Here is a 13,888-nt window from a genome sequence, read left to right as displayed (position 1 = left end):
CAAATCTTCGTATAATTCGTCGTCAAAAGTCGGCCATAATTGGCGCAATTATGTGTATATAATGCAATTATCAGTTCATTTTCTCGGCTATACGATGGACTAGGCGATACTCTTTGGAAATGCGTAAATAATATATTTGCGTATATAAACGTGATGACCGGATGTGTGATCTACGTGATTAATCGCCGCGTTAATTAAAATGTTCGCTTAATAAGTTCGCTTAAATGGCGGGAAAAACAGCGCGGCGATTCATTTAGCAATTATTTTATGTAGTTTATACGCGCGCATACACACATATACCGCGGGAGGTAAAGTACTTCGCGCGCGCGATAATGGCAGCGGACCCCAAAATGCACCGCGACAATAACGATTCCGGATGGATTACTCTCTCCGATGGGACCGAACGCGCGGGCACGCTTTTTAAGACACACGGCAGCGACGACATCTCTCTCGCTTCCTAAGATCGCGCGAACAAAAAAGTGCCTCGCGTACGTGGGCACACGTACGTATGCACGCGCGTCTCTCGAAGAGTGGCTCCTTTTTTTTTTTGAGAACTCTTTGTCGTCCCGGTTTCTCATATTCACGACTGGTCGCCAAACGAGTCGCCACAAGGGCAACAAAAAATGGAGTACGGCATTTATCAAATATACCTACCTATACCTTCGAAGGGTGACCGCCGGAACCTGGTTCGTTTTCCATACTCGCTGCTTCCGCCTCCCTAATTGGAGGTTTCGATATAAGAAAAATCGCTTCCGGCTGAACAATATTATGACGATGATCGCGCGTATTTTATACATTTTGTGCTCGTAAATTTGCGAGGTTTCGTGATTAGATTATCCATAATAATCATCATATCGATTTTGCGATAAATAATTATATTTATAATGCGAAAATTAATTATTTTATACATAATTTCTTGGTATTTTACGTGTACCGATAATGTAATACTTGATCGATAAACATTACAATAGAATATTTTGCGCCGCGGATAAAATATATGCTCATTTCTCTTTTCATATGTGATTGTGGTTTAATCATTTTGATCATTTTACGCGTTATTCCATTTCTCTCTTTCGGCTTTCAGTTAAAAAAAAAAATTAGGAATATATTTTCCATTTGTTTTTAAATACTTTTATTGAAATATCACAGATCCGAGTGTGTGTGTGAGTGTATACACGCGGCATGCATGGTTTTCTTGGACAACATCAACTTTAAAAGGAGCAAATAAATTCTCGTTCGGTGTCGATACTTTCAGAAAAATGAACGGCAAGGGGATTGTTTTGCGCCGGGGAAAAAGTCGTCCCCGACGCGCTCGCGGCTCGAATACGATCGAAAGGACAACACTTTCGCGGCTGAGACATAGGCAGCGAGCGCTACGTATGCTGATATATGGATCCGTCTCGCGTTGATAGATACCAGAAACCTTACAACTTTAATTTTTCCCTCGACGTCAATTTTGGGTTTTAATCTTGACCTATACACCTCGGACAGGGCGCGTCAGACAAGAAAAGAATTATTACCGCTGCAATTAAATAACGTTCTCCGCGTAAGTTGTATCTGGATCTCGAGACTTTGTGTATTTCATCTGAAAAGAGTTTACGCTTTCGAATGTTAAAACACGTTTTTTTTTCTAAAACGAAAAATGAATAAGTTATTTCATGAATTTTTTTTCTCGTCATTGCAAAAAATGGAAGAATCACCAGGCATGAAATACAAATTCCGCGCAGAAAGAAGGATGAGATCATGCAAAATAAAATAATGTTTAACATGATGATGAATTGTTTACCCACATTAAATAACAATTTACATTTATATAATACTTCTTCCGACTTTTTAATACTCTGGATTGGTAGTCAAATTTGTATTAGTTTACCAACAAGTTTGATATTATTTAATCTTATCGAGCAGAAATATCAGCATGAGAAATCGCAGAATGTGTAATAATATATGAGATAAGACTGTTTATATGACTGAAAAGATGATACATATTATTCTATGGCACTTGCGATATGGTTAAAAGTTAATGTGATTGAGAGTTAACCTTAATAGATTAACTAGATGAATTAAAGGAATGCCTTTTCTGATCAAGAAAGATATATTCCTATTTGGGACGTCCTGCGTCAGGATTTTTTCGGTCTATCTATTCGGGATCCTTATTCACGTCAGGTGGTATTCATACTCAGGTGGCCGGCTTGCATCTGGCGTACCCATTGTTCACACGTTAATGAAACACGGCCCGGCTTCGCCAACTTTTATCGCGGATATTTCAATTGCGAGTGTGAACAATTGATATTCCCGGCGTATATCCGCAATGGAAACATTCGGCGCCTTATCGAACTTGTAGATATCGCGATTTAGCGCCGAGAGTCAATCGTTTCGGGCTGAATATTTTATATCAATTGCAAATCCGTAACATAAAAAAATTTATTAATACCTTTTGAGTGTTCTTCCGGCAGTACTTCTAACATATGTTATAGTTTAACACATCACACACGCACATATTAACGGAAAACATCTATATAATTTCAATAATACAAATATTTTTTCTACTTCTACGCAAATTATTTCAACGCATACGTTCTTTTTAAAACTTACAAAACAATTTGTTTACTTCGGATTCTTTTCAATAAACTTAAAAAAAGTTGTTTAATTGAAATGTTAGAATATTTTTAGGTGATAGCGTCGTGATTATTGTTGTTATTATGACAAAAGATAATTTACTATCTAGTTTTATAGGTTTGGATTTAGAGTAATAAAATAAGTACCCGTGTGATTCTTTGCAAAAATATAATAATTTGTACATCAGTGCTCTGTTATAAACAGGTATAAATTTCATCACATTTCATTGCATTGCTAATATCATGAAAATTATCGTGCATTTTCCAATCAAGCGTCATAGATCTGGAATGGGGAATATTTTTTTCACGTAATAGATTATATATATATACATGTCCTGAGAAGATCAGCCGTTCCTGCGATTAACGTTCGCATCGATTCGAAAATCGACGAAGACACTCACTTTTTGAGACGATATCCCTTATTTTGCGAGATCACGTTCATCTCTTTTTCTTTTCAGAACTTTATCTCGTGCATTACGTCAAAATAATAAATATCTATGTGTGTTTACACGAAACAGCCCGAAGCCTAAAATTCAGCGCACGGTTTAATCAAACTGTTTTCCGTATCGCTTTGTTATTTTTGTTGCTATGCACGATATACGCGAAACGTATTATATTATACGATAAAATTTAATGCATCGCGACTAAGACCGTGGCTGCTCCGAGCAATTCGCTTTTCGTTCGGAGAGGCCGTGCGTCTCCGGTGGATGTTTGCACGCGTACACGCATCGAATACGTTGCGAGTCGCTGCGAGGAAAAGAATGGACAACGGCAGGAAATTTGATACGTGCATTTAAAGCGACTTGACTCGCATTTAAAGAATACGTCGGGCGTATCCTCCCGGTATTTTGCGTTTCCAATAAAACGTTATGACGCAGATTACGTCACACGAGACGTATTTCGCAAAAATACGCGCTGGCCGCCGTTTACGCCGGTAATTAGGTCGACGGTGAAGCGAAACGTCGCGCGACAGCGACGATACTTCATCCTGTTCCTTCGATAAATAGCGCCTATACGATTCCCGGTAGTCCAAACGATTTGCAGCCCCGGCTTAGACGATATAAAAATACCCCGGCGAGAGAGCCTGCAATACTCGCGCTCGAAACAGCCGTTGCGGGCGGAAACGAAATTAACGCACCGTGAACGCGCGTCCGATCGATTGCCGGGAAAAACGAGTTTAGCTCGACGCGGATCTCTCCTTCCTGTTCCGCGATGAATTGCCAAATTCTTCAGAAACTTCGCTGATCGTCTAGTCTGGCCGATCCTTCAAGATCGCGCTCCAGGCGCTCATCATCAGCGTCGCATTGCGACCGGCCCGCTCGCGAACGGAGACGACGGATTGGTATTTAGGTAGTAGGTACCGTGGGCGCTGAAGAGCGGCTTGTGACCGCCCATGATGGATGCGTGCGAGTCTTTACACAGGCCCTTTATAAATCGATGGAAACTAGTGCAGCTCTTCCCGTGGAATCCTACCTCGCTGTTGATAGACTCGGCGAAGAACTTGTACGAGCGAGCATGGGAACACGCGCCGCCGGGATCCACTCGACAGCCGTGTTGCCGTTCGCCGCCGTTGGGATAATAATCGACATCTCCGATGGCTGCCAAGAAACCGAGGAGACCACCGTTAGTATGAATGATCTCAACGTACTTCGCATCGTCGCTCGATATCATGGATCCTGGACCGGCCCGACTAAAGCCGGGTAAAGCTGGATCTAGTCCTGGAACGATAAATTTGCGCCATGTCAATTTTAATAATTGTAATTGATTGATCAGATCGACATTATTCGATGAAAGAAGCGAGCAATGACGACGTTCGATCAATATATGTGAAAAAGAAGATAAAAATCGTATAGCAAAACTTTCTGAACTTACATACGCATCTAATGCGTATCAAACATGAAAGATAAATGCGAACTTCTTAAAAATTTGATAAGTCTCAAAGAGAGAAGTGCCGCGAAAAGTAATGACGCATTAATATTAAAATTGTACTATCTTTTCTACATGAAGAGAAGGGAGAAATAAAATTCTCTTAATTGGTTATATAATCTTCAATCTTTGTGAGATTTAATGACGCTTGATAAAAAAAGGCTTCTTATCTGTTCAAAAATTTAAAAGACTAATCAGAATATTATATAAAGATGTAAGATATATTTAGTGTAGAATATAAATGCTATTAGGTGTAAAATGTTGAAAACTTACCCACGACATAACTGATATCGCTGTCAGCGTAGCGAGCAGCGATTCCAACTATATGGGCACCAAGAGAGTGGCCGACCAGTACGGTGTGCGACAAATCCATTCCATGCTTCACGAGAAAATTGATCATAGTGGCGACGAATTGACCGATCAGCGGGACACGCTTGCTGGCCCAAACATAGGGCCTCCTACTTATTGACCTCCAGTCGATGACGATCACGTTGTAATCTTTATGCCCAAGATAAGCTGCATAAGAAACAACAGACATTAGCATAATAAGATATTCCAAGACAGAAGAAATGAAAATCGTCTTCTGATTTAATCATGAATTCGATTCATTTATATAAAATAAAGTAGTGTTCTATATTTCGAATTTTTATTGATAATTATCTTAGATTGCAAAACGTTATGTAATATTTCCACGCTACATGATAAATGTTCACGCATACCGTCGCGAACTAAAGTGCATGCTGCGCTTTTGCGAGAATTCGTCCATCCGTGAGTTATAAAACGCGTTGGTTTCGCAGGATCGAAATTGCTGTTCTTTAGAGCAGCCTCGTCATTGACGTAGAGTTGCTTCGGATCGTTAACATTGTCTTTATTATACAGAAAGAATAAGACACGGCTTGCGACATCGCCGTCGTCTCCAACTTCGTCGTTCTCGGCGTCGTCCAATGTTAGCTTCACCAAGTTCCCGTTGTCGTCGTATACGTACATTACTTTATCTTGAAATAATTCGTAATCCAGTGAAGTAAAAATATCGTGAGGAAGCACCTGCTCTTTCACTGGAAGCCCTGCACAATCAGGATACAAGAAACTCGTACATCTCATAATACAAAATGAAAAAAAAAATATATAGGAAGAATATATCTATGTTAAATAAAACAATAATATTAACGATTGTCTTTCTATTCGAATCTTAAAAAATTAATGTGCGAGTCTAGAATTGTCAACAAATTCATCTTTTTTTTTTTACAAACAAACATGCAAATATTATTTTTACCAGCAACGGCGCAGGCAAGCAAGGCACCAATTAGAACGCGTATCTCCATGCTTAATTGTTGTTAATACTGCAGAACATTCAACTGCTTTTAAAGCGCCTGAGTTTTGTCGGTATACTTATATACCATTTTAACGATAAGATAAATTCCTTTTGCAGTTATACTGTAACTATAATCAATTATTTGATAATATTTGAGATGTCCTGTTCAGATTACAATAATCGATATTTACGCAAATTTATCGAAATCTTGAATTTTATACGTTTTGTTGAAATACGCATTGCATTTTTTATCTTTAGAAATTAATATGATTTAATATAATATGTATTATTTATTTATTTATATTTTGTATTTATTTTTAACAGTCATTTTTGTAATCAACTATTTTAATGTACTATTTAGTATTGTAATCAACTATTTTAACACATATTGAGTATCAATGATAAATAATAGGAATAAAACGTAAAGCGAAGTTACATATAATATATGTAACAGTTTTAAATTCTGTTGCAATTAGAAAGAAAAGGATTTTATTCAAGGTTTTAGAAGCTTTTTCTAAAACTTTTTAGAAGTAATACACTTTATGAGCTCATATCGATAAGTAGACACAATAAATTTCAAAGTCTTTCAAAAAGAACACGAAAGAAAATTGCATATTACAAAATAAGACAATGGGTTTGTTTTTTATTGTTGAACTGGCTGCACTAGTTCAGAGTTCTTTTTCTTTCCTATGTGTCGTAAAAAAAGATGAACTCTGAACTAGTGCAGCCAGTTCAACAATAAAAAACAGACTCAATGTCTATCTGAGCACGTGATTCAATTTTATAAAATCTCGAGTTTTTTATATTTTACATTTACAAAAATCGTTAAGAATTGGTTAGAGAACATTTAAAGTGTTATTAATATACGAAATAATTATTGACTTTTATATAGTCAAAAAGTAAATTGATATGTCTAAATCTGGAATATATTTAATTACAAGACACTAAACCTATCGTTAATTATAGACAAACTCTGGCACTTTAAGTTAATGAAATATATTTCAATCATATTTAGTAATTAAAATCTTTAAATAAAATGTCAAAGAGAAGAAATTAATTCCAGAAAAACAAATAGAAATTTATAAAAGCCGAAATATTTAGAAAAAATTCCTACAGATTTTGAAATAACAAAAGAAGGAATAATGAAGAATATCATGTGCACATCACGTTTCTTTCTGAAGCGGAGCGTATCTTTGGAAGGATCAATTAAGCAAGGAAATATTTGTCTCGGTAAATCTTTAAAACAAGATCGATTTAATATTGATAAGACGTCATTTATTTTTTTCAACGTTAATTATCTGATCCGCGCGCGTACCGATCCAATTCAATTGCCGTGTTGAGATTTGTCATTTTTTCGCATCTGCTTCGCGGCGTAAATCAATTTTCTCTGTCCTCACCGAGATTATTCGATATGCTAATCAGCGGATGTTATTGACAAAGATTTTTTGTTAAGATCAAGAATTAACAGATTGACAGAGGAATCACGCGCGACAGAGATGTTAATGGATATTATATCGCGCAGAAGAATTGTACACACAAAACGCTAGAAATACGAAAATGCAAATTAATACAGCGTAACAATTCGATAAATCATATAATTTAAATATAAAACGATTGGCCGGCTCGTATTACGCACATTCCAATATATCCCTTGTGTGTGTGTGTGTGTGTGTGTGTGTGTGTGTGTGTGTGTGTGTGTGTGTGTGTGTGTGTGTGTGTGTGTGTGTGTGTGTGTGTGAAAGAGTTTAATATTTTAAAAATATATTATTATTCTCTATTATTATATTAATTACATCGAGTTGATATCGGGTTAATGATATAATTAAGCTATCAAGTAAATAGAGTTTTTATGCAATTTACGCTTTGATCGTAACCTCATTTTGGACAATTAATTATTTGTATACATCAATTGCGTTATCCACATTATCAATCATTCTTATAAAACAATGATAAGCGTTAATCTATATAACCATTTGATTTTTAAACATTGCCTTGAAATTCCATATACAGATCGAAGGGCCGTTTAAACGATAATATGATATTGTAAAAGGGTAGATGTGCATCAAAAAGTAATCATCTTAATCTTCGTGTCACGTGCAACAAAAAACAAAAATGAATTCAAGCGAGCAAGAAAAATGCAATGTCTTTGCTCTTTTCTTAGCGTACACTCAATATAATCTAGTAAACGTTAGTGGACAAAGCTTATTGATATAAAGAAGAAATAAGAAAAATATATGTATAGAAACGGATATTGGATTATATTTTTAAAATATCAGTAAATTAAACACTAACAACAGATATTAAAGATAATAATAATCTTTTTATTCGTCTACGTTGCTTTGTTATGTTAGAACATTAGGAAAACTGTTCACATTTGTGCAGTGCGGCTATATCGATCTACACTTATCTATGACGTTTCGAAATACATTTTGCATAAATCTCAAATGGGCATTGTTGACAAGTAGCAACGTCAAGCATTTCACGAGGAATTATGATAATGGACAATATCGGGCGACCTGATTGACCGATGTTTCGTTCTGTTTCGTTCTGTCTGAGACCTCGGCTAGAATGATGAAGAACGACGTGCGCGAGAAACGACTTACATATGAGCGACTAAGAAAATACGACCCCTTAAACGCGCGTGTTTTCCCACCGAGATATTTAATTCCCCCCCGTGCTCGCGGGTTTTTATTCGTAATTGAGTCCTACGGCGCGGTCCCCGCGTTTACGTAAATTTTAAAATATTCCAATTAGTATAATGAAATTAGCGCGCTTATGAAAATTTCGCGGCATTAACCCTGGGAACACGGGAGGGGGGGGAAGGCGACGTTAACGTGTCTATGAAAATTTTCATTTGCACATCGACGTGAGAGACTGTTAAGCGAGCGCGGAAGGATTAAGAGACGGAAACCTGTTGTGGCGTGTGTTCTTTTTAAAAGCCGCGGCGGCGAGAGAGTTCTCGCCCTCGGCGGTTACATTTCTCAGACAGAATCAAACAGGTTCGCTTCTCTCCGCATATACACCGCGCCGCTGGGATAAAACCAGTTTTAACGACCCGCTTGAAATTTTTATTGTACACAGAGCGCGCTCAGCGGAATGCATCCGATATACAAATACTTTCCGATTTGCAGCGGCTATCGCCTTTGTTCCGATACGTTTACAGGTGTTGAATATTAAAATGAGATGGGTTTATCGAAAAAATCGGGACACGATCGGCTTACCATTTCCCCCCCCCCCCGCGAGCCTCCTCGTTCACTCTCGCCTATATCGCGTTATTTGCAAACTGCTCTAACGTAATTAGCGGCAAATTAGCGATTAATGAATGTCGTTGTAATTTTTGTACATTTCGACGTGTGTTTGATTCGTCCTAAGGCCAGCTTAGAGATTTCTGTTAAAAAATTAAAAAAAATAGAACTGGAAAAGAAGATTGATTGGTCACTTTTTTATTTTTAAATTTTCTCGGTAATGGATTTTTTTTCCATACACGAAAAAGAATAAAAAAAACTTTTTGTATATTTTTTTTTTTTTTAGCAAGGCGTAGGTTACTATGCTAGAAACCGTGCAAAATTATGCTTAGATGACCGAAGACTCGACGTCCACGGTGCGGGCGCTTGCGTGAAGCTCGAAAATGAGGGGGACGACGAGGGGGAAGCAAAGTGGGTGGTGGTCTGGGGGTGACGGGGGAGGAACGGGGAGTTGGAGCTGTGAAAGCGAGGGCGCCTGCAGTGACTAGCCTCCATCGATTTGCCATGCGGCGCCATCTTGCCACCCTACGCCACGGGGGTTGACCACCCCTCTGCCACCCCCCCCCCTCGCCCCCCGCTGCCGCCGCCCGTCGGGGTCACCCCCCTCGAGGCAGAGGCAGACATTTTGAAAAATGATTCCGAAAGTCATTGTGGCCCGCACTGGCGTTTTTTAGCGGGCTCGACCCGGGGCCGCCCGGTCCGACCGCTAACGTCCCTCTCTCTTTTTCGCGCTTGGTCTTTCGCACTCGAAGAGCAAGGGAAGAAAAAGCGGACGCACGACAAAAAGAGGAAAAACTATCGCGGCAAAAGACGTGGAAATGAATGAGCGCGTATAGCGCGTTCTCGCCGGAGTCTGCGTGTTCTGGTTATTAAGCCCTAAGTGATGAGATTTTCGCTACGCCGGGCACCAGCCATAACAAAACGCCCCAACTTTTTTATCACATCGAGTCGCAACGATCGTGTTCCCCTCCCCCCCCCCAAACAACAGCAGATTAATCATCGCCGCGTTTATCTGAAATCATCGTATCTCTCTAATGTTCATTTCCACCAATGCAGATTGACTTTAATTTTGGTTTAACTTACTTTTTATCTTTTTCTAGTTCCAAGAATTAGAAAAAGATAAAAGGTACCTAGTAAAGGTAAAGCAGCCAGTGAATGAACAAATAAGCGGTGTCTTCTATTCATTAGAGACGTGAAATAAAATTATTATCCGTATCACTTTCAGCATCGATGTAGTTGATGATTCAATATATCATACTGATTATTGAAAAAAATATTAAAGGTGCTTTCAGAATAAAACATTTAGAAAATAAATGGAAAAGTGACAAAAGGACCGATATACCAGTGAATGAACAGAATTGCCAGTAAATAAACGGCTGCTTACCAGTGAATGAACATATGTATTTCATGTAGATACATACCTACAAATGTATATTGTATGTATGTATTTTGCATTGGAATAATACTATAAAGCATATAAACAACCAGATAAGTCAATTTATCTAGATTACTATCATTACTATCTAGATACTACCTAATTACCAAAATAGAGCCCACATGTTCATTCACTGGGAAAAGGTTAGAAAATCACACCAGTGAATAGACATCATTATATTTAGCGTATTTTTACAAATTTACAGAAAAATGTTTGACAAAATAAAATATTGACTCTATCTTTACTTATATGATGCAATATTTACCTTCGAAAATCAATTATAACGCTTATTCAAACGTAAAATCGCAACCCCTCCAAAATTAACCTCTTATTAGCTTGCACGTCATAAGCATAAAAATATTTCTCCTTGAGTCGACACTTTGTTTATAACCGTGACATTGATCTCAACGCCACCTGTTAATTTTTCTCTTAATTTTCATCACAAAATCATTTATCTTTGACCTATAATTTTTTTCATATTTAAAATATAAGTGATTTTGTTCATTCACTGGACCCCGTTCATTCACTGGCTGGTTTACAAACCAAGATTAAAGTTAATCTGCATTGGTAGAAATGGACATAAAAATTTAAATCGATGTGACAGAAATATTCCTTTCTTTTTCAACACAAATACGTATAATATAATCATGATCCGTACATATGAATAATTAAAATAGTTTTACTATTTGACTTTTTGCCGAAATATCGACGACTAGGGAAAAGGCTCTCTAAAGAACGATATCGTCGTTGCGCCGAGAATTTATGATTGCAGCTGTATATAATGCTGTGTCGAGCTACGAGCTATCTGTAATTATGCATGCGAGTAGAGATATATCTATATGTTCAAGTATACTAAATCTGACTTTCTAGAATTGCTTATTTTTAGGAGCTGGCGATTATATAATTTCCATAACTGCAGCTTCGGTATCATGCAGATTGACTCATTGTCAGAATTTGTGTTTATATAATTCACGTACCGGCACCGTCCGTATGTGTGTACGCGTATAGACATCGATATTGAATTAAATTACATCCTCTGAGAATATATAGTTTTCCACTATTTTCCTCGACGGTGATTTACGCATTAGTTTGGATGAAATTACGAAGCGTTTAAGAAGATCCCCGACGATTTACTGAAAGGTACGTGATATTTTAAATGGACGGTTACAGCCTGTGGCTGGACATTCCGAATCAAAAGAGGCGAAGAACAAAGGTCGACAGGAGAGAAAGATTTCAATCGTGTCTACCAATCGCGGGATAAACAATACGGGGCTTTCGAGAATGCACAGTGCGGTCGATCGGCTCTCGATTAATTAGAAAAAATTCTTGTTTTCGTGAAAAAAAAAAAAGATCACCATTCGAGACGATGGCGCGGAAACAAGGGATCCCGAAATCTCGTGGGAGACGTACCGTGCCACGTGTAGTGGTGAAGTATATAAAACGTAATAAAAATAAACCCTCGATGCACAAAAAATAATACATCCAATATTTGTTTAGTCACCAAGCTATTATAATAGCGATCTAATAAAAACAATGACGAATAAGAGTTGGCGCACATTTTCAAATGACATCTCATTTATATTCCGCTTGGATAGAGTACGATCTGCATTGCGACGAGAGTATATATGTCAAAGAGAGCTCGTGATACTTTTTTTTGCACGAATGCAACATGATAATGATAAGAACAAGTCCAGATTAAATAAGGGTGATAGAGAAGAAAGCAGAATACTTCAATGATAGTTCGCAAAAATGATTTTAAAAAAATAGAAGCACGATGCAAATTGATGCGCGGCGATGAGCGAAGAAGATGAAGAAGAGACGGAGAGTGAAAGCAAATAAATAATGTAAAATAAGTTTCATCTGGAAACAAATCGATTCGTGCACAGGTTATATCACAAAAACAGGCTTCATGCACGCATCCCCACAATTGAATTTCGACGAGAATAATGGGCGATCGACAAATTTACAGAGTAGCGGTACATCGCCCTCGTTGCGCAATTATATTTTTATATCGTGCGTTTTACATATGCTTTACACTTAATTAATGAATGGCTACGTGCCACGATAACAAGGGACGCGTGCCCTTTTTTTCGGCATGCGCGACGTCCCGTGAAAACGAAAGAAAAAAAACTCTGGCGACACTTTGAACTTGATTGAGAAGAACACAGTGGAATACAATTACTTTAATCGTATAACGCGTACGAGTGGGAAGGAAAGAGAAGCGTTGCGTTAATTGTCGGCATCGAAATATCGCGAATTAATGTCGAGATCGATTTTGCACGCAAAAAATAAAATGCTTCTTGATATAATCGTGAAAGAAAATTTGACAGGACGCGACAAAATGCAAATAAGACTGTCCACAATATTCTTTTCCTACTGCTAACGAGCTTAATAAAAAGCGATATGAGCATAGGTGATAAATGTTAAAGAAAAACTAAGATCTATCTATTTACTCCTTCTCCCCTCCCGCCCAAACGAAAGAGAAACGTATACTCATACGGCCGTGCTAAGATGCAAGAAGAAGTGTTGGTTGGACCGGCGCAAAAATAGGTTTCACGCTCGTACCGGTAATTGAATTTCGAGGAGGATAATGGGCGGCCGACAAATACGCGCGGTCGCGTTAGATCGCTTTCGATGTATGGCGCGCGGGCATTCAGCCAGGCCAGGATGGATCCTTGATGGCTAGATTTAAAAAACCGTCCCCGTTTGCCACCCTCCCCTTGTCCCGCGCGACCCGTTCTCCGCGATATAGCCGACGCCATGTGTTACAGAGGGGGGGGGGTGGCGGCGCTTCGTAATGGTGGTATCGGCGATGGTAGTGGTGGCGGTCCAGTCGGCGGTCTCTATATAACTGATGGTGCTTCTGAGTGTCAGGGCCAGGCTGTCCACTTCTTTGCGTACACGTGTGTGCGTGCGTGTATGCATGTTCAGGCGATTTGCACGTTAGCCGGTTTCTCCAAGTACAGCTAGCGTACGAATCGTGTGCAGAGTGTCGCAGGTCCCCCCTGGATGCTTTCTTTCGCTTTTTCACACCGATTTAAAGCAAACTTATCGCGATGAAAATATCGCGAGACGAACAGCAACTGGAGCCTTTAAGAATTAAAACAAACAATCCTTCGATTTTTATCTAAATCTAAATTAAGTCTCCTTCAACAGAGAATCATAATTTCTAAACATATAGAAAATTATATATAATTCTTATAATACTTGAGTATTGTAAGAGCTAATTAAAATTATCACTGAATCAAACTTCCGCTAAGAAAGATCGGCATTATTCTGGGAAAAGAATAAAAGATTAATCAATAAATGAAAGTATGGATAATTTAGAATACTTCATATAAAGCAAGATAAG

General features: G+C 38.3%; 1 protein-coding gene across 2 annotated transcripts; it reads right to left on the bottom strand.

The window, feature by feature from the left end:
* Nucleotides 1-2,640: 2,640 nt before the first annotated feature.
* On the bottom strand, nucleotides 2,641-13,630 carry LOC143901510 (pancreatic triacylglycerol lipase-like). Of its 2 annotated transcripts, none has more exons than XM_077413877.1 (4): nucleotides 5,818-6,097; nucleotides 5,264-5,608; nucleotides 4,818-5,060; nucleotides 2,641-4,336 (listed from the first exon to the last, which is right to left on the bottom strand). In XM_077413877.1, exons 1-4 carry the CDS (start codon nucleotides 5,864-5,866, stop codon nucleotides 3,912-3,914), a joined length of 1,062 nt encoding a protein of 353 aa, XP_077270003.1. In that variant the 5' UTR covers nucleotides 5,867-6,097; the 3' UTR covers nucleotides 2,641-3,911. The 2 variants fall into 2 exon arrangements, with proteins under 2 accessions (XP_077270003.1, XP_077270004.1); XM_077413878.1 differs by lacking the exon at nucleotides 5,818-6,097 and adding an exon at nucleotides 13,102-13,630 and having other exon boundaries at nucleotides 2,643-4,336.
* Between the last annotated feature and the right edge of the window lie 258 nt (nucleotides 13,631-13,888).

The sequence above is a fragment of the Temnothorax americanus genome, unplaced genomic scaffold (assembly GCF_048541705.1).
Source record: "Temnothorax americanus isolate GAGA-0224 unplaced genomic scaffold, ASM4854170v1 Scaffold34, whole genome shotgun sequence".
Classification (NCBI taxonomy): Eukaryota; Metazoa; Arthropoda; class Insecta; order Hymenoptera; family Formicidae; genus Temnothorax; species Temnothorax americanus.
The sequence above is the reverse complement of the archived record's forward strand: the minus strand, read 5'-3'. Positions and strand labels throughout refer to the sequence as shown.